Below are 22,377 nucleotides of genomic sequence, written 5' to 3'. Positions count from 1 at the left end.
TCTGTCTCGTACATGCTACAATTGATATAATTATACGATGAAGACTTCTGCTTCTGGACATCAACGACATTTATGTCCATTAGAAAAACCTCGCTTTATTTTCATACATGCTGTGTGTGGACGCGCCTAACAACGACTACAACAGGGGGCAAGAAAAGCTTTGTCTTTCATAGTTTCTCAGCATTAAGAGCCAAAATCTGTCTGCCCGAAGTGCCGCTGTAGTACTGTGTCTGTCGGGGACAAGTCAAATGTACCGCCTGTGGCCAACCTACACCATCATCCACAGAGGGCGCCACGAACAGTCTGAGCGGCGCTGTCTTCGTGGTATAACAGAACTGGGCGTTGTATTCAGCTTCTACGTATTCGAACGTTGGTCGTCAATAGGACATGGAACAAGTGTTGCCTAAGTAGTAGGAAATGGTCCCGTAAAAATGCAGCCGGAAAAGTGAGACAAGATTATTGAATAGTGAGACAATCTTTATTTTCTTTTTACTTTCTTTTACAAAGCTTGATTTTCTTTCAGTGGATTACTTCTTCTATGCTGTTGAACGGGACTTCGTTACGCATGAACTTGGATCCCATTTCGGGTTGTACTTGCGTGATATATCGCTTCGATGTCTTCGTGGAGAATGTAACTCAGCATTCCGGGAATAAGAACGCTATTATTTTATTAAACACTATTAGATATCGTTAAAGTTATCGAAGTTTGTTATGGAAATGTTCGAGATATGCATAAAGACGTTTTAGAAAAATTTCGGAAAAAATGGTAAATTTAAAGTGTCAATTTTGTCGTTTCTATGAGCTAGACATTATTTACATAAAATTTCACCTATTATTACAGTTATATTAACTATGAAGACAAATGTATCACTTTAAAATAAAGGAGATAAAGATGTCTGTGATCCTAATTGCAAAAAAAGTTAGCGTCCTTTTTCCTGAACTTACCATAATTATTATTTACTTACCAACTTACATAATTCCTTGACGTTTAGGGTGTTCTCTTAATCGGCATATCTTAATTTGTGGTCTATCTGCGGCTCTAGTCGGAAAACTAGCTAGCAGCGTCGTTCAAAAAGGAACATTGTAAGGCATGTAAACCAACCAGTATGTATAAACAACACGAAAATGCTGGTAAATGGCGCCGCGGGGGGAGGGGGGGGGTACGGCAAACCTGTGAGCCTACTTTAGCAAAATAAAGGCCTTGTGTCATATCTAGTGCTTACATTGTGTTCAACATGTGCATATACACCATACCAGCCTTTAAGGCTACCAGTTGTTAAGTTACTCTGGTAAGTTAAAAAAAAAATCTATTGCTATGTACGCCTTGCGACTGAAAATATGGCATGTAAAAAAATGGCCCAAATTAAAAGCCATAAACTTGTCTCTAATGTATAGTAAACGCTAAAGATATTTTTAAGGTATCCTGTATATGGGCATTGGTTTTTAAAATGCAGTTACTACAAAGTCGTATTAAAGCAGCATCTCCTAGGGTTTTCGATTTTAGGATCTAGTACAAGCTATTACAGCGCTCTATAAGTACGCTAGAAGATTGTATCACGTGTTTCTTCGTCTCTGTATTAAATACAATTTGTCTACAGTTGCTAAACTAGATATTGCATTGACTGTGTCTTAGTAATATACTTTTCTTTGCAAAGTTCTATTGTTAAGTGGTTCTTAATGCTACCATCAACCCTTTCATCCGTTAATTGATGGCGTATTTTTGCAGAGGGTGAATGTAAAGGACTCTTTCAGCTTTGTGCTTCCTGCCATCGCTAAAAAAAAAGAGGCCACGACCCCACACGGCTCTCTCACAGTCTCCTTTGGAAAGCGCAGGGGTACTGCGGGCATTTGAAAGAGCAAAGCCCCCAGACTTTTAATGGGCACTAATTGGCTGAGAAAAATTGAATATGTTGATTTCGTGGGCGCCAAAAAACGTGATAAATACTCGTTGCGCTTGTGGTTAGGCAATGACCATGTCAGAGTTACTTACTGATACAATGTGCACTGCGCATATATATATATATATATACACGTATTTATTATCAGTCCACAATAAAGGGTGTGCAATGCTTTTGCAATTTACCAAACCTGCTGAAAGTACGTACTGAATAGAAAAGTGCATAGGACAAATATTAGTCAAGGAAACTTCTAAATGGTTCCTGTGTATTTTTGTTTTCTCTTTATCTAATAGAACTTCATTGGTGGTAATAGAACTTCACCTTGAGACGCCATTAATAGTGTTTCTTTCTTTTCAAAACGAATAACTTGTTCCCTATTTCCGACAAAGGTAGATGGATTGAAATTTCGTAACAGCCGACCAAACGTCCCAAAATACATTTTGAAGTTGCGTGGACACCCATGAGCCCCGGTCACGTGGTCGTTGGCGTAAAAAACGTAAAATTTGTGTGAGTTATACGCATGCACAATATGTAGGAAGTGGCCGTTGCAGCACGCAGTACGTAAACCACTGGATCCAATTGTATCGAGCGCGTAGACGAGCATTCAACTTTGGGCAGAAAACTTAGTTTTACCTGGATATTTAGCCCATCTCCTATATCTAGTATATTTTTACCACTTGATTATAGTCTATCCGCCTTCAAGTCGTTTACCAAATGTCCTACCATACCACCATGTTATTTCGATCACGGTAGATTCTTATCGTAACCATTTCCAGCCTGATTTATTTATAGTACATTGTCATTGGCATATGTGGAACTGCCGTACGCTATGTAGGTCGCAAGATGCACAATCCGTTTCTGCGTACTAACTTCTCGTAATGTAGCCATTTAGGCAAACCTTATCTGGAGCGTCAACATTTAACAAAGATCTCAATCTCATCCAGCCGTTGGCAATAGACAATGTCGAGTCCCGTCGTCGGACCATCAACTTACAGTCACTTGCTCAACAACGTTCAGGTGCACCCGAGTACCCCGGTTTTGAAGTTGAGTGGGGTTTAAACAAGCATTGGACTATTTATCGTAAGTTATTCGGTAATCTAAAAATACTACTTCCGATGAAATAATGAACATCTGCGGCATAGTGGTAGAGAAACGATTCTGTGTGCCCAGTGCTAAGATCATTGTATAGCCATTGCCTAGCTGGTAAGCCAGCTAATTATTGAATTAGCTAAATACAAAGCTGATTCCTGTGCAAAACGTCAAATGTGAAAAGTATATAGGAGTGCCGGATCAAATCTAACATGGCAGACAGCTCAGCTTTACAAAGGCGGCCGACTTTTATTTTGTTTAATTATGTTTTGATTATAATGTGTACGTGATGGCCGCTTGCCAATCGCAGAATAATAATAATATCCACCTTAGCACTTTTTGCCGCCATTCCATGACTTAACTTTGTTGACATAGTTCTTTAATCGGAAAATTTCACAGAGTTATTGTACTTCAGCTATCAGTCTTCAAGGACTTCGTACGCTCGTGCACCAAGAGGCACTTACAAGAGCCAAAGTAAAAAGAGACTCTTAAATGAAATAACACTTGTTTTTTTGTTTCCGTTTATATTATCTATATCTGAAATCTCTGAACGCCCGTACGGGCGACAAACACCGATCGTCCTTCAGGCAGCGTTTTATTTATGACTTTGAATGGGGTTTATAGTACAGAGCAATATGTACGCTTCGTGGCATATGCGTACATGATTGCACATCTAATCAATGTGATAGAATTGTCGATTAAAATCATATGGCTGAATATTTATGGCTTATTTAAACTTAGAGGTGTCTAAAATGGCCTTTGTACCCAAACACGTCAAATCTTAAAAATAAAAACATCGAAGATAACAGCAACGCGTGAAACAGCGCTGCTTTTGTGAGAAATAGGTTGTCTCATATAGCTCAAACGTATAACCAGCCTTTGCAGTACCTACCACCGGTAACATCGATTTCGTAAATAAAAAAACAAAAACCTAAATGGTATCAGATCGAACACACAGAGAGAACGCGTCGAATGAATTCCAAAGGCTAACGTTCCATTCTCAAAAACAAAAAGAATGTCCCAGGTAGCCATGGTCTAGCGTAAGTTTACAAAGTAAAGTTCTATAACGAACTAAACAACTTACGCACACATATATGTATGTATGTATATATATACCTAATCTAATGTTTCTTCCTTCGGCATTGCTATTAAGCATTGTTTCGGCAATATGGAACAAAGTGTCTGTCCAGGCCCCTTTTCAAACCTGGCAGATGCTCACTGTTAGATAAAGATGAACTGCGACGACAAAATACGTACGAAGTAATAAGCCAATAATATATTTTAAGTGACAGTGATCCGACATTTTATTTTCTTTTTAATCGTATCATGCTAAAACTATATTTACATGAATAGCACTCCTTTTTTGATAATAATAATAATAATAATTATAATTATAATTATTATTATTAATAACACCACTATTACGACACCATGTCCGTTGTCTTCTCAATTTTTTTTTGACTTTCCTTAGATCCACTTGTCGCTGTTTCTACCTGATTCCACAAATGGATGCCACAGCAGAACTGGGTACGCAGTACATTTCGAACGTGCCCGCCAGTTGGACTTTCGGCAGGGCCGTTTGTTGGCGTACTCTCCGGCAATACACTGTATTACAGATACACATAGAGTATATGGTCATTTTCGCCCTTCTTGATGACGACGACAACAACTACGACGACGAAAAAATAACGCTGCCTCCCAGCTGATCATCTTATTCTCTTCGTTACTTGACGGCTTCGTCCATTAAATAGGCCTATTAGATACGACGCACCATATTTTCGCTTTGTATAGTTATGCCACCGTCCTTGCCTCTTTCATCGCAGCTCTTCTTTCTGCTACTTCGGCATTGTTGATATTCGTTCGCTGCCTTCATCTATTTTTTTAATCATTTATTGTGACTGACGTAGCTGGTGTATTGTTAATGTTGCTTTTGCCATAATCGTTGTTGCTTTGAGGGGAAACTCTGTTATTTGGTCGTACGTTTCTGTTTTACGTTGTTTCATCAGCTATCACGGGTTGTCTCAAGCTAATATTAACTCTCAACATCAAAATGCTTTCATCGGGCCCATCGATGGACTGCTTCATTGGCTAGAACCGAAAAAGGTTTTGAGTTCTCGCAAAACCAAAACCCAGTCGTTCTTTGGTATTGTCTGTTTCGATTTGGAATTTGACGCCTGGGTCCTCCGATTTTACCCAACATTTTGTTGCTGTTGTTACTACTGTTGTTGTTGTTGTTGTTGTTGTTGTTGTCGTCGTCGAAATCGCACAACTTCTGTCTGAACGCCTGCCATAAAAACCAACTTTCAGGCTAGTCTAATGCTGTTTATTAGGACAGTTTTGCTTTTTTTTTTTTTATGTATTTTTATTGTTTTTAACGTGTATGCTGGTGTCGTCACAAGTCGTCATGGTGAATGGTCACAGCTCATTGACAAGTCACATAATTTTCTATAATTATTCTCTTTTTTTTTGTAATACCTAGGTAACTTATTATGATACACAGGACACGGGTCGAGCACGAACCCAGTTTAATTTATTCTCGTTTAATTGTTTCTCTTTCTCCCTCACTCTCGTCAGTCTTTGCTCATTACTTTATTTGTTGTTACATAAATGTTTAGTATTGTCCCATCATTTATCGTTGCACCGTCCTCCCCTCGCTAGAGCTTCTGGTGCCCTATGTATGAGTACGCCATTATCATCTTCATCTTTCCCAGTCTTCTACCTTGCTTTAGTCATTAGCGACAGAATTTACAACATTTACAAACATCCGAGTGCCGCTATCGTCTCGATGTGTCAAATCTTCACCAACTATTTTTTTTTTTGCTTTCGGTTACCTGCTGCTGTTTTTGTATTGCTAATCGGAAAATTGGTTCGGACTTGTTGGTTTGTTTTCAAAATTGAATTTTCAACGCGCGGATATCGAATATGGTCTGAGAAGAATATCTTCCTTAGTGAAAGTAGCCATCTCTCGTAGGTCACAGCTGATTTGGATACAGTCGATTAGAAAGCACTCGTTTTGACGACCACGAAGACGAAATCATCATCTTCAGAAGCCTCATTGATCGAGCATCGCATGCACCGGAAGGGTAGATGCGATACGTCGCATCTTTTTCAACCGTTTATCTTTACTACTCGAGCGCAAGGAATGAACCCAGCAGACACTGTGTACCTTAAGTATTATCGACTAACAAAAAGCCCCTCAGATACTTCATTTATAAGCGATCGCTTACGACATTTATAAGATAATTTCATATTCGAATCAATCACATCTGCCAGGTTCACGGCTAGTGGCGTCAGCCCCCTGTTATCTTTCGTCTGTCCCGTCCGTTCTACTTCTCTTTGCTAATTTTTGCATTATAACTAATCCATCTCTGTCTGTTTGCATGGTACGGCTGTGCTGGCCGATCAATTTCCAAAGATTCGCTGCTGGCGAGTTCACGCTTCCGCTCACAGAGAGGGGCTCTCGTGCTGAGGCTCGTCCGCATCTCGTCCTGTGGGTATTGCACTACACGAACAATTTCTTTTATCGCGTTGCTTCTCCACCAATCATCTGTTGTTTGTTTCAACCGTGTTTTCTAATTCGGTCAGTATTGTTCTTGCTGCTTTCGCATAAACTTTTCCCTCGATTTCGCGTGCACACAAACAGACACACACACACACAGACACACACACACACACACATGCTCACGCCCACGCATACACACACACACACACACACAGAAACGCATGCACACGTGCACGTCTATATCATTCGCTCACTCGCCCGCAGATACCCGTTTATTCGTTGTCGTATTTCGAATAATCGTAAATGTGTGCGTGTTCGTGTTTATTACCGACCATAGCCGCGATACCTTTTCACGAACACGGTCTTCGTTTCCAACTTGTATATCCTCATTGTTAGTATTTCCAGGACTGATGTCACTTTCCCTATATCAATGTGTCTTCATTGTTATCAATATTATAACAGCCGTTACGGTTGCTGTTTCTCGTTGCTGGCTTATTTTTGCCTAATCACGTAGCTATCGTTCTGACTATTGTTGTTTTGTCGCTGTTGGTGTCATTGCAGTTTCTACTGGCTGGGTATGGTGACCACAATAATCCTACATACATATCGGTCACATACAATCATAGCACACTGACGAAACGACAGGAAGACCAACCAGCGAGCCAATTTTCAGCCCTTAATCATCATGAATACCATCACACTCTATAGGTGAAGATAATATTAATAATGTTTGTCTATCCAGTGCCCGATGCGCCATCTATTGACCGCATGTCGGGCAATGTATATTTGCTTGTTACTTATTTGTCTTATATATGCAACCTTTTCATTCACGCGTCGCCTCTATTAATATTGTCTGTATATCATCTTCGGCGGCTCTGTTTATCTGTATTATGTATAATATGTATGCAGTTTAGGTGTATTTTTTTTGGGGCGGACACTGAGGATTCTGTACATGGGTAGGGGGTGTCGTCGGACGCCACCGCGAGATCAATGGATCATCTCTGATTTCATGCTTTTTGCTGTTCAGGCAGAGGCCACAGCAGACAGTAGAAGGGATGTTCGATCTGCCACTGCGTCATGTCGCTTCTTCTCTTTGCCTCTCTGAAAAGACCATCAGGGATCCTACTCTTCGTTCCCCTTTGTTGTTTTTCATTCTGCATTCGTTCTCCAGAGAGAAATTGCGCGAGTCGTTAGCTCGTCAACGGCCTCTGCTCTGCTCTGTTCATCCATCGTTGCAGTACTATCGTTGTGTTTGCTGTGTCAAGTAATGGCTGTTACTATTGTCATTTTCATAGTACTAATCTCCGTCTCCTGCAACATGTTTCGGCCGTACCTTATTTAGCTTGTCTGTAGAGCACTGTGCTTGTGTGTAGGTGTGGGCGTCGATGGCTGTGTTTGTGTGCTCCGTCTAAATGAACACGCCCGCATTGCCGTCGCCTCCGCCTAAACATTTCCAATTATTTCCAACCGGGGTTTGCTCGGGGGTCCGACTTCGTCTCACTATTCTTCAGCAGCGTGTCGACGTAAACCCGACACGTTGGCTTCATCCGACCTCAACTTGGTCATCGTCATTATCCTTTTCTTATGGTTTCTTCTTCCTACTAGAGCTCTTTCTACTTTCTTATCTTTTTCATACCCTTTGTTTCTATTAGGGTTCGTCGCATTCGACCAACGCAGAGTATTTTGCATTAGTTGAGTTTTCTTTAGCAGACGGCCCTAAACCTAATCATGGGTCGCAAACTGGGTCATCACGGTTGAAGAATCGCAGGCGAGTAAATAAAGTACACAGAACTCTTCTAAGAAGTGGCGACAGCAGTACTCATTTGTTAGATTTTCCCATCATCATCATCGCTGTTATGTTTATCGATGTCACCGCCTGTTTAGCGCAGTTCGGCCTGCTCTCAAGGTGGAAAATAAATTGGGTAGAGGTAGATATTGGGCGCCAACATCCATTGTTAACCAATGTTCAGCGTCGATTCGCCGCAGCGATCGCGTGTGCTGCTGCCACTACGGCTGATGTCGCTGTTGACTGTTTCCCGTTGCTGTTGTTATTGGGACCGGCACTAGATTCGGCCAGTGCTGGATCGCCGATGCCATCGTGGCCATCAAGGCTGTCGTCCTCGACGCCCTCGTGGAGCTCCTCGGCTGGCGGGACACCCTACGCCATGGCGCCTACCATCGAGTTGAGCGCCGCCGAACCAGCGCCCGCACCGAGATTGAGGGCGGCTGCCGTTGATCCTTGGCCTCCATGGCCCACTCCAACGGCCAGACTCGACGAAATGCTCTGGCTAATCTGCGAGCTCAGCGAACCCGCATGGCCTGCCGCTCCCATGTGTTGGCCGATAGACGACACCGGACTAGACGATACAAACGAGCCGCCCATGCCGACGGGAAACTGTGCCGCCCCCTGGTTTACGCCCATATAATGATTCATGTTCATGCCCATCGAAAACTGGCCTGCCGGTGAGAAGCTCGAGAACGACTTGTCGCCAAGCGGCTTCAGGCAGTCAGGCAGCGCCAGCATCGAGCCCGATGGCTTCTTCTTCTTCGCCTTCGAGCTGAGTTTGCGGTTGCGCGTTTGAATGCCTTCTTTCTTCATGGTCAGCGGCCTATTCACCTGTAATTCATGCGGAACAACAACAGGACCGTATTGTTAACCAGTGCATAGCCCTGAACTTAAGTACAGCCTAATTAATACGTGCACGCAATCATACCAGACTGTTTGCAAATGTGCGTACGTGTATATAAGGAGGTACCACATGTTCAGTCTCAAGCCCGTTTACCTGCGAATTTTCCTCCAAACGTATTTGATGTAATTGGGTTATCAGAATCAATAATGCGCGAAGTTTCTGACCCATCCCCGTTTGCCACTATTCCCACAGCTGCTTACCAGTCTACTCAGATGCCCGAACAGATTCATTCGTACTAGGCACTCTCATAGGGGATAGCGAAAGTCCGGGCAAGTCTCTTTTGGCATCAAACAGCGCAGCGAACCAATCAATCTCACTCTGGCAAACTATGGAAGTGGCAAATACGAGCTCGTGAGTTCACTCGAATGTTGTTACCACTATCATCATTCTCGCGGTCTCGTTGGCGGCTGGCAAAAGACGCGCCGGTAGCAGCAGCAGTATCGAGGCGGGTGGCCAGTATTGGCCACCCCATTTCTTGCTGACTGGGTTTTTCATTGTCTGTGCGTCATTGTCCGCCCTGAACAAACACAGCACTGCGACAGCGTCACACCGACACAAATAGACACGCAATTCCGGGTTGCGATGTAAATTAACGAATTATTCATGGACAGTTTATGACACCCGACTCAGCTGCTGCTGCGAGTGTTATTATTGGTATTGAAGTCGTCGGTCGAGGCAAACGACGCTCGAAGTCGTTTGATTGCCATCGTGTGGCAAGAGCCCGGTGGACAAAGAGCTACAGCGATTTTGTCGGCGGCAGAGATGGCACCATTTCAAAGTGCCGGTTCACACGTTCAGGAACAACAGTCAGGCGTTGACCGGACGGACGAACGACAGTGGACGCTACTGGATGGTGGTCCAGGACGCTGCGACAGTGAACCATAGATATATCGAATCGTGGTAACTGACTCCGTTCGATGGGCGGACAAACGGACACAAGTAGCGTGTGAACGCCTCCTGCTTACATCTGAACGTTTTTGTGTAATGTTTAAATAAATACAAGATGAGTGTTATTTATGCCATTATGCGGCGACACTACTCAAATGTTTTTGCAATTGTTCCGTCGGTGCCGCCGCCGCTGCTGATGGCGATATCATAGTGTGCGTTTACCTGACGCGTTGATTTTATTCCAAACTACCGTTACTCAGTTGTGCAAACGACATCGTAATGGCACCATTAATAAGATATGAAATTTTCGATGTTATATGTTTTGCGGATTGGAGCTGGTAAAAATTGATATATATATATATATATATATATATATATATATATATATATATATATATGAGGAAAAAAAAAGAAAGATTTCGAACATATCTAATAGATCAGACGCTTCCTGTATCGCCGAGCCTGCTTGAGACAGCAGGCCATTATAAGCAATGAAACGAGAGAATTGCTATTAGTGTTGGTCTAACAGAAATAGATCGTCTTGTCCGACGTGGGCGCGACATCATGATCCTTGTCCTAGAGCTTATCCACAAAGCCGTCCTTATTGTTCCTGCTGTGGTGTATTTTCTAGTGAATTTGGAGTGATCGGGCTGACGTTGATATGTTTCAATGTTTGTTTTCTCAACGTTTGACTACCTTGTCTGCTGTCGTTGTTCTGTCCTTCGTCTTGCTCCAATAAAGATTCTGTCCCGGCGGGGGCTGGTGACTCCCGCTGAGTGGCGCCACTCGTCGTGGTCATGGCTGTCTGCTTTCGTACATAATTCACATCAGCGTCAATTCGCATCTGAGCACAGCCTCAATCTATAGCGTCAGCTTAAACAGAAGATAAAGAGACCTCTGTCAATTATTGCTACTGCTGCGCTCTGCTAAAGCTGGGACTTCAGCGGTGTTTGCCTTATGGCCGTATGGCGTCCATTTACTGCCCTTGTTACCTAACATCACAGGAAAGTTCTAGATCTGTACGAATTTATCCATCCACTCACCCATAATTGGCTGATTTGACCTGCTGGGATCACCACAGTTAAGAGACGCAGTAGAGGGCAACTGAAAGCCTGAGGGCCTGTTTAGGTTGTCTTTGTACTCATTAAGCCATCGACACGTTTACCTTGTTATAGACTGTATACGACGCGAGTCTATGTATACAAGTAAATTTTGGACCATTGAATATCAATTTTTGGGGGGTAAAAAGTGGGCGGGGATCAGGCCAGTACCCTTGTTTAATGCCAGTATAACGACAGCTGATAGTCCATTGCTCCGTTTAAGGGTGCTTGCACTCTTGCTGCTATCAAAATTACTGTTAGTTCTATCACTGCTATGACTTGTACCGCAACTTCCATTTTAGCTGCTTCGATAAACTCGTTCTCCCATCGCGACGAGTCATTTCCTGGGGCAAGTCGTCGTAGGGCGTTCGCCCCTCCTCTTCATGCCTTTAGCTTGGGTTACGACGCATGCTGGAACAGCCATAGATGGAGCTTCCACTGCTGCCCCTGCTAGACACGAGCCAACCAAAGCGTGGCGTCGTCCTTATATGAGTACCGCTTTCTCTGCCATAGCGGCGGTTCGTTCATTGCGAAGGTAGCAAGGACTTTACTATCGCTTCAACCGTCCTGTCCTGCGTAGCAGCTCAACGGTGGGTCTGTACACCCACTAGCTTCACCGGAAGGCAACAAACTGTTTCCTGATGCGGCAATATATCCACAGGCGAACGAATAAGAGAGTAGCGCTCGTGGAAAAGAGGTAAGAAACCTCATACATCTAAAACAGCAACACCGCCACCATATATATATCTATATGGAGATACATAAATTTAACAAATATCTAAATCTCACACGCCTTCATATACAACTAGGCTCACTTAGTAGAAGTGTGGTTATAGGTTTCAGCCTCGCCGGTTACCTTCCCAGCAGAATTTATTTCGGCAGACGTCGTGTATTAGAGGAACAACTCCTACATTAGGTGTAGCTAGAGCAACAGAAAGAACATTTGAGAATTTGTAGCAGAATCATTGACAACTCTCAAACTTAGCGGACCACGTATGTTTCAGTGAGTGGTGGCAAACCAGTGACCGTGGCCGCTACCAGCCGAAATCTGTTGCCATAATGATCACGAACACGGGCGGGGAAAAGGAGCCCGAAAGGACGGCAGATTAAAGCGAGTCAACGAGTGCTATCGAGCAAAGCGTCGATTAAACGCGGGCGAGAGGCCTGTGAAGGCTGGAACATCGGCCGCGTTCAGTTGGTACGTCCATCGGCGTCGGAACATCCCGCCAAGGTCAACGTTCGCTGTTGAAGAAGCACGCGAAGGAGGAGAAAACTTTGACAAAGAACAACGTCGACGAAACTGTCCGATGCGCTGCCGCCCAGAGAGTAGCTAGGATAAAAGCAGTAGCAAGAACTATCAGTCCTCAAGCAGCGGCCGCTAGGACCACTGGCGACTGCGTGCCAACACGCCGGCAAATAGAAAGCGACGACGCAAACAGCAGACGCTTTATTCAAATGTTGTTGTGTCCCCGATGGCGACGACTTTCGTCTGTGCAATTCTTACGGTAAGGAACAGCGCCGCGCAGAAGGCTGAAGAGCGGCAACAACGCAGCTGAAATCGGCATCTTCTGGTCGTATTGATCTTAGTTATAGCAGTAGTTGCGCCACTTCGTTCTTGTCGTATCCCGTACGACAACAGCTGTTCTTTATATTGTAAGTAGGTAGAAAGGAAACAAGCTATGGCCAGAGAGGATAACAGCACCTGTAGTCAATTAGTGCCATACGTAGTATATAAGATATATATTATACAGTAGGTATGGCACCAACGACGGGTTCCATATATACATATATATGGCACCCGTCGTTTAGCGATCGAGTAACGCGGCGGCGCGAGTCGCCTGCTTACTCATGCCATTGGCGTCGTTGCCGTTGTGACTTCATAGGTCTTCAGCGCCGACTGACGAATCCTTCAAGAAAGGATGAAAATGCACTTTTCATAATGGTCGAGGTGGTAGCAGGATACGACACGGGTCAGTTGTCTATACTAGCATTTGGTATAGCTCACTGTGACCCTATACTTGATCGAATGAATAAAGGACAAATCAAAGAGGAGTTGAAGAGAGGGAAAGAGTAGAAGAAAAAAATCAAACGACAACTCTCAGCTCTGCTCAGATCCCCTCTTGCGCATGATCCCATTACGAATGTTTTCTAACGAACGAGGTGCCTGATTACTGTCGTTGTCGCCAGAAGGTATTAACCTTACGGTTCGCCCTGCCGCTGTGCGCAGCTGCCGTTTTCCCGAGGCTCCGGGAGGTTGTAAACAAGTACACGAAGTCGCCAGCGAGATGCGATGACGAACGCATCAGCCTCCAGCTCGTGCTTCTACTGCTCGTGATACCTGCAAAAAGCCAGGCCATCAACTATGCGCGATTCCGACCGAGGCTGCTTTGAACGAGAGGTAGGCTGATATTGTTGCCGTCGCGCTGTCTCCGTTGGCGTCGTTTGTCTGCTTCACCTTCGTTTGTGTGCTTAGTGAGGGCTGAGATCTCAGCGGTATTGACCTGCATCGTGTGGCAGCGACGTTTCTCACCAACGACAACACTGCCGCAAAAGTAGCAGGAGAAAGTAATAGCGCATGACGCGCCATGACTCGCACAACATAGGGACTGAAACGAGTAAATCACACTGTAGCCGACCGACTTCTGCATGAAGGCGCGATGGCACCGTATCATACTGTATTATAGGTGCAGTGTTAATTAGTAGTGGGTGGGAAGCCCCGACTTACTAACAAAATTAATCCAATTCTACTACGCATCCTTGAAATCCGCTGATAAATGTCTTCCAAATCAAACAGTATTTCACGCCGAGTGTACTTAAGATCGTTTTAGCCACATGTCTTCCTAGGGGATAAGATGAATCAATCACAAATTACCTTTCTTTCTAGTTGTATTATTAGAGCACTCACGTGTGTATATATATATATATACAGCAAAACAACAAGCAAAATAATTGAAAGAAAAAATTCCATTCGAGGACAGTGCAGTGATTTTCAGACGACAGACAAGATTAGAATCTTGTCAGTGGCCATTCGGTTCTCGCTGAAGGCGGGCATCTCTCAGTTGAGAAACGCACCTCCCGCGCACACCTTTTTTCTACGTTCCAAACACAGACAGACGTGAACACGTCTACTGAGACACGCCCATAAACAAAAAGTCCTCTCGCTTGATCTTCCCGTGCAGCCGTTGATTCGCTTGCGTAAGGATCGCGTCGTTTGTTCGTGGCCATTGCACGCCTGGGGAAGGAATCCATCGACGACAAATGACCACTATCGGGTGCACCTCTATCGCCCAAGATGTGTTTTCTTCTATTATAAGAACCTATGTGACTGCCCGTTGAAATGCCTTTTTATGATGGCTACACGGTTATCGATGGCGGCGGCGGCAATCGCCGTGATATTGTACGAATTGTCCAATATTCATGTGGCTGTTTCATTGGCTGGCGACGTAATTATTGTTTTCTCCGATGAATCGACTACAGCAGTCCGCTCGCGTCGTCTTTGTCATTCTCGTAGCTCCAACTGCCGTTGTTGTTGTTGTTGTTGTTGACGCGGCTGATGCCGAAACCCATCGCTGATTAACTGCCCGACCCATCTACTAGCGGACCCCCTGTCTCTCGCTGAAGCTGCGACTGTCCATTGCAGAAAACGCAGAAAAAAGAAACGCCTGCCACGCTTCATAATCGTCCTGTGTTGACAATTGGCTATGACGACTGACTTGTAGCTCAACGCGCGCCGGCAGCGGCCATATAGCTGCGTACGTTTTCCTAACTCCCCCGTTGTTTCTCTTCATATGCGCTTATATAGCTTTCATTTTTCTATTCTACCTGCCAAAAATTCTGAATTTGTTGTTCGGGCCTTCGGTTAGGACACAGCAGCGGTGAACGCTACCATACCACTGCTATTACTCACGCTAAGCGTCGACGGCGACTTTGATATTTGAATGTCAGCCACTTCGTCTCGTCGCCCTAGCAGCGGCAATGGCAATAACGCCATATATTGTGCATACTTATAGTTGCACACAATCAGACTGATCGAAGCACAGACAACCAGTCAAAAAGAGAACGAGAAAAAGAAGAACGCGACAGATTTACACGAATATAGACACAATTAGACGTGCGTCTCTCAACACTTGCGGCGTGGCCATTGCCGGCGCAGCACAGGGTCACATTGAAGCATGTGCAACGATCATTATGGAGAGGACCAGATACCAGTTCGCGTTCAGACTGTTAGGCGTCCGCACAATATGCACACTCACATTGCTGGCAACACCCGAGTGGTAAGTCCCTCGTTGGTCGGTGCAGATGCTTTCCCGTCGGCTTCCATTGCTTTGTAGGCCATACCCGAATCGCTTTTTGTACTGCTGGCTAGCTCGCGCTACCTCGATTCAAAGCCTCTAGCCATCACTACGATCCTGCTGTGGCTGACGTACGATGCTGCGTTAGAGCGTCTGTGAGTGCTGCTTCTGTATCTGCTCCCTAAGAGCTGTTAGTCCGTGCTGGTCGACCACGGCAAGCACCCTGTACGCACATGCAGACAGCCACTTCAAAGGCGAAATGTCCAATGATCAAGCTTACCGCTATCTTCTTTCTACGTTAGCATAGCTGCCGCGGCCCGTCACCGCTACTGCCCGCGCTCGTCCTACTGCTGCATAATGTCTCATTCGACAGTTGCGTGCGTGCGTGCGTGCGTGCGTCCGTTCGTCCGTTGGTTTGCTCCTCATGCTGCTGTTAGCAGTGTTGTGTTTTGTTTCTTTCCTGCATCTATCAGCCCGAGCAGTCATTGGCTGGTGGGAAGCCAAATAGCCCCTCGTGGTCATCTTTAATAGCATGGCATGGTCAGATAGCCAGACAGGTTGGTCAGACAGGCGGGCAGGCAGGTAAAAGACGGCGATACAGCTCTTCAACCCGTCATCGGCACCAGCTGCTGCTGCTGCTGCTGGCGGCCAGCAACAGCTATAGCTACGAATGGTAGCGCGCGCACCGGAGCGGCTGGAGCACGAAGCCATCCATCTCCACAGCATCCGGCACGGAATGATGGAGTGTCACAATCAGTTGTTGACAGTTCCGCTGCCGCTGACGCTAGCTAACGCTAGCTTTATCGAGTTAGTATTGTCTTGATCCAGCCGAGCGAAGCAAACAACGACTAGAATCAAATGAAACACTGAGAAACAGATCAGTAGTCATCACGTGCCGCTGCCACCGTCGATATGTCAGCATGAAATACGCCTTTGCTATCGAGCATATGAGTGACCAAATGAGCAAATAGAACAAGCGGCAGCGACTTTGATAGCAGAAATGACATTCTAGATGCAATGGCGAACTGACTGGTGTCTCCCCTGCAGATGAACACCTCGAAAAACACTGAAGGAATATATATGTGTGTGAAGGCAAAGGGTCCTTTTTCATTCAGCATAAGAACTCCATAGAAGGGGCGTACTGGTAGAGGGGGCGCGCGAACACGTGTTTGCGACCAAATCACCTCATAGATGATGTTATCTTACTCGAGAAACCTAATACACTACAGTGTAACACGCGAAAAGGTATATTACCCGCCCTTTTAAGCCAGATTAGAGACGATTCGTTGGTCAAGCTGACGATACGTTTAAGGGGGCAAAGCCTTGTTTCGTTGAAGGAGTAGGTTTCGGTGGTAGTAGTAGTAGTAGTACTAGTAGCAAGCAGTAAACGCGCGAAACAAGAAAAGAGCAAGCGGTATCCTAAAACCCAGTTGACCCGCTCAATCGTAAAGTGCGCTCAACTGATTCAACGGTAGGTGGGCTTCGTTCTTCTGGGCGGAGTACGACACAGCTTAGAACGGGTGTATATCTTCAGAATAGCAAATGCTAGTCGAGTGGACAACTCCCTGTTATTTGCTAGACGTCTTTTTCTTTTTCGAGTATCACGATCAGAGGATACTTAGGTCCGATGGAGGAACACTGTGGCACACTCGACTTCATCTTTATAGAGGACAGATAAATAGCGACAAAGCGAATACAATTGATGCGACGGTACACCAGTGTAACAGCCTGCAGTAGAGAGACGATCAACGACTTCGCCTCATTAGATTCTATGTCGGTAAGTTCAACAACGACCAGTTGGATCAGTATAGCCAATCTAATCTACCTTCGAATCTGTCGTAGGTAGGGATTAAGTATTTTTTCCACTTGTCTAATGTACCGAACTTGTGCAGCTGATCATATTAGTTCTATCATCTATAGCTTTCTCTTCTGCAATACTTAGCTTAAATGTATTCGGTCACACACACACACACACATATCAGTGTGATTCAGGTTAGGTCGTCGTACGGAATCATACCTGCATGAAGTATTTGTCGTCAAAAAAAGAAGAACTTACGTTGTGCAGCTTGTAGTAGAGTCCACAGGCGTTGCACACGGGCTCACCATTATGGTTTCGCCGCCAGAGTGTCGTTGTCGTCGTTTTGCAGTTGGCACATGAGGTGCCCGCTCGTCGAGCTGCCGATTGCTGTTATAGGGGGGGCCGAAACAAAAACAAACCCGAAATAATTTATTTTTACATTATGTGCATCTAAGTATGGCACAGCATAGTGTAGACCCAGTAGGAAAATCTAACAAGCGTGTATTAATCTACTAAACAACTATTTTGTCATATTATTTTGTGTATCCACCTACATATCGCGACCCCAGTGGAAACAATGTCTTCCCCTCTACCTAATTAAGGCCACGACACCGAGGAAAGAAGAGTGGCCGTGACAAACAAAAGTTATCGTTGTTCTGACACCTGACCATTGGGCCGCCGACTAGGACTAGGCTATTATGAGTTCCTGCCCGACCACTCATTTGTCTTCGAGTGTCGATGGATTGCCCACACTTAGTGCCGACCATGTCTAAGTTCGAGCGGCAACAGCTGTAAGCAATATTCGATACTCAAAACACAGCTCGAACTCAAAATTTCCATGGGATGGACCAGCCAGATAGCGACTAGGAAAAGGAGTGCCAACCACTTTATCACAGACGCCTTGTAGCATTGTCACCGTCTAGTACAACGCACACATAATGGTCGTGCATTATGAAACGCTTACACGACAGAGGTATCTCGACCAGCGTTTGTGCGCTGGGTCATATGCGCGAGCAGAATTTGCTCTTGATCTGGGGCATGAACTTCTATAATACTGAATCATTGGATGGGTTTACTATATGGGCATTCAATTCTATCTAGAGTAGTTCTGAGGCCCATTCTTAGCTTGGGAATACATTGCATAAGAAACTATATAACACTGACAGCGATGAAATAAGGAAACTTTCTGCTGTCTAAATTTAAGTCTTTGCACTCCATTAGCCTGTAGCTCGGGTAATCATAATATCTATTACAGTTCTACTGCCGCCATTTACCTGCTACTGCGTGCCATGGCCACTGTGGATGTGGACAACAGTCAAACACCATAGTTCTAGTTAATAAGCGATAGTAACACCATTCGGGGATGGCGCCGACCTAGATTCGTCCACGATTATCTAGTACAACGGTACTAATAGCGAACGACAGGATAACGCAGCAAGACAATCATTATAGCTGCAGGACTGTCCTGTGCTTTTCCTTCAAAAACCTTTCGCGCTGGCCTCTGGCGTCCACTTAGTGGTCGTTTGCGCCCAATACGTTCGCGACTATAATGTATTGGGTTTGCGCTCCCGATGTCTGCTGAAGGCGACTAACTGTTGGTCATCACAAAATAGCCTCGGCAATAGACGCCGATCTGTAGGAGACAACAAAGCTTCCCTAGGACGAAGTGAAGTCGAGGATCTGACGGAACCGCGGGCAGTGGCACAGACCGTCAATCAGTCAGTCATCTAATTGGTTACCTCACTGGATTGCCGGCTGTTGCTAATGAGGTATCAGCGTTGCTATCGCTGCCTGTGCAAGTTAAGCGTTGCGTGACGCTTAGGAACACGAACACTGACATAGCAGAAGTCCACTGGCGTCCATAACAATCTAAGTGATGGTGGCGGTGGATTTTTCCACGCCACGCGTGCCGTATGTACGTGCGCGTACTAAGACATACAGCTTTAGCTACGATGCATAGTAGTATATACTCTCATTATAAATTCCTTCATGAGATCCAGTGAGTTTCCAGTGCCGTAAAACAGTAAACAACGTGCCAAGCCGAAAAAAACGTACGCTCAGAGCAAAGGAACCTTATATATATGTAACTGCGATTACATTCGGTGAATGCCAGCCATGGGCAAACAAATGGAAGATAACGGCAAAGCAGCGAAGAGTGCCATCGTACGGTTGGACAAGTTTCTACTACCTAGCGGCTGGTTTGCCGACCGAAATGACAGAGTAGCGTCTTCAAAGCTGCTGCAGATCACAATTGATCTGATTACGTTTTCCGCAGTCGCTGACGCTGTTGTTGCTGGAGGAAAAATGAATCTATTCAACCCTCGTAATTGCTGCTTTCGTTGCTCAGATACTGCTGTCGTTAAAGTCACGTTGCTATTTCTACCTGGCTCCATAAATTCTTCTGTTTTTATTTTAACCAGTTAGACGTTTTTCAACGCCTTCTATATTACTAGTGCTCTTCAGTCTATGTCGATGTTTGGCCGGCGGATACGTGTTGATATATGACGACACATAGATAAAGCAACCTTTCCTTTGTGTGACTGCCAAAGTAACTTCTGTCGACAAATTATATATATTCAATACTATTAGAAGACCAAATGCCTTCGTTTCAACATGACATATGTTTGTAGCTTGCGCTTTCTACTAATACGAGCATCAAACAAGAGCTACTAAACAGAACAAGCTTTAGCACTTCAGTCAGCCATGAAAGCCCTCGCGTTGCGTTAACCCCCCTATTGACTATATCCTGTTTTCATATATCGCTTACCAACGTTCCACCAACCTTTGGTGGTTCTTCGAGGCTCCTGAGACTACCGACACTGCGGTAGCTACGGCCTGTTTTCCTCGGTTTTCGTGCTACCATTACTTAATCCGTCCGAGAGGGGGTGGCCGCCACGCTGGTTGCTGTTGGGAGCCGCTATTTAAAACAATCCGCGCTGCCGGTACAGGGGCATTTAACTTTACGATCGGAAAATTTGTGGTGCAGTTTGGTCCCCACCGCTAAAATCCCTCACTACGCTACTGTTAGCAGACTGAATTGTGACGTGAATACGGCGGCAGTGGCAGTCGCTAATGTTGCTATGGTTTTCCTTATCAAGAAAGCGGCAATGTCCTGGTTAGAAGTGACAGGAGACCACCTGTAACCTAATTCTCCGCCGCATTATTCGTTCAGTGTTAACGAGCAGCAACAGCAACTAAACAAAGCGACAATCGCAGAATCGTCTGCAGTAGCAATTAACCTTTCAAATTATGGCGGTAGCGTGCCTAACGTGCCTCTGTCTAAAAGACGAGTTGTGTCGATCCGTGGGGAAAAAATACAGTTCGAGCGGTCTAGTCGCTGCTATATGCCAAAGAAGGTCCTCTCGATAATGGCGCGAAACGTCGAGCCAAGCTACTGAATCAGTTATATATACCTGTCCAATGTACAGACCCTTGGTATTTTTTTGCTTTATGCTCTCATCATAGTCGAGGCAAGGCCAGGGCCTAACAACAATGGCGGTGGTGCCGATGCGTGCCAATCCCCCTCCCACTCCCCCGCCAGATTAGTCGGTTGAGTATCCAGGCGGCAGCGTGCATATCAGTAGTACTAATACTATCTAATAGTGGTAGAGGGAAGCAGGCCACGTTAACGGTGAAGGCAATGGCCTCGGCTGCAGCGGCATTTTGCCAAAACAGGAAGTACGGAAGCTAGAGATTGAACAACAGCGGACAAGGGGCAGCAGGGGGGTGGGTGAGGTTTGTGAGAAAAAGAACTCCTCTCTTTCGAGGCTTAGGTCGCTTTAAATTTATAATGATACTCAAACGAAGGCGGCGCGAGGTAATGTGGTCACGTTCTGCGACAGAGACAGGCGAAGAAGACAGACCCGTCAACCAGTCAGTTTAGTGGCTATCTACAGTAGATAACAATGTAATAGCTTCAATATATATGCATTGAATGTATATACTGGTCCATCTTGGTGCTTCGCTTGCTCGGCCGTGTAATGGGGGCTGGGGCGAAGTTCAAATACAAGCAGTTCGGGACCGAGTTTTGTACAGGATATAAAAGAGACGTTATATGTTTGCATGTAATGCAAACATATAACGTCTCTTTAGGCAGTAAACACGCTGTTGGCTGTCATTGAAGGTACCACTGTCCTTTGAAACAGGACCTACAACAAAAGGAGCAACGCGAAATAACTTCCCAATCCCAAAGTGTAAATAGCCAAGCAAACATTCTCGATGGAACATGGACATTGTTAACGCTGGTCTGATTACCATAATTGTTGAAACAGTTTCTCTTCACGGAAGATTAAAAATAAATTCTCTACTTGTAAACGAAGCCTATAATACCTATTTGCACATCCCAGTCTAAATCTTTACTCCCGCTATTACTCAGCGTGACATAAGGAAAATTTTCTGTTTCGAAAAATAAACATATACTCTACTTTTTTACCAAGTTGAATGGATACTTACGCTGACCAGTCTTCGCTTGGGCTTGATAAGGGGTCGGTTCTGACCGTTCATCTTGTGGTAGAGACCGCATGCATTGCACAGATAATGGCCCGTTCCGTCGCGTCTCCATAGCGGCGTCGACGTGGCTCCGCAATTCACGCACTCTCTGCCCTCTGGAGTTGATGGTTGTTGTCAGGAGCGCAAAACCCAACAACAGTCAACAAGAAACACTTCAGTTAGTAAAAATTAGACACGAATTACGCATCTCGTATTATTTGGTCACGTCTGGTCGCCAACTAAGGGTTTGACGCCGTAGCAACCCGTCGTACGATTATTGTGGCTACAACAACCGCTTGACCCATGCACCGCTTTTAGAGCTTTCCGAAGAAACGCATTCAAGGGAAAAGAAGTAGACAACAAATGAACAAGCAGTCTCGAACGAACAAAAGCTTAAGAAAAAATGTACGTGCACTGACAAGATATATACCACCAAACCATATGGAACGCTAGCAATGCTGTTGATTACGCCAGCTGTGATGAAAGGCTGAAAAACACATTGTTAAATTATATTGTGCTATGTAATGACTAGTTCAATGAAAGGTCACCACCGACGATCTTTGCAGTCTTTGGGAGTTTCAAAGTAAAGACTCTTTAGTTCGTCCCGTTTGGGGGAACGACAAGAGGGACAC

The 22,377-nt window shown here is 45.0% G+C and overlaps 1 protein-coding gene across 4 annotated transcripts in view; it reads right to left on the bottom strand.

Annotated features, from left to right (window-relative positions):
• Positions 1 to 4,262: 4,262 nt before the first annotated feature.
• LOC111265177 (transcription factor GATA-3) overlaps positions 4,263 to 22,377 on the bottom strand; it is a 110,466-nt gene continuing 92,351 nt past the window's right edge. For all 4 annotated transcript variants that reach the window (XM_086970379.1, XM_086970378.1, XM_022841607.2 and 1 more), the window contains 3 exons: positions 21,710 to 21,861; positions 17,516 to 17,644; positions 4,263 to 9,106 (listed from right to left, as the gene is read on the bottom strand). In XM_086970379.1, coding sequence (XP_086826505.1) covers positions 8,648 to 9,106; positions 17,516 to 17,644; positions 21,710 to 21,861 — 740 coding nt within the window. In that variant the 3' untranslated portion in view covers positions 4,263 to 8,647. The remainder of the gene's footprint in view (positions 9,107 to 17,515; positions 17,645 to 21,709; positions 21,862 to 22,377) is intronic.

This window comes from Varroa jacobsoni, unplaced genomic scaffold (assembly GCF_002532875.2).
Source record: "Varroa jacobsoni isolate VJ856 unplaced genomic scaffold, vjacob_1.0 scaffold_941, whole genome shotgun sequence".
NCBI classification, from domain to species: domain Eukaryota; kingdom Metazoa; phylum Arthropoda; class Arachnida; order Mesostigmata; family Varroidae; genus Varroa; species Varroa jacobsoni.
This window is presented reverse-complemented; position numbering and strand designations above follow the sequence as displayed.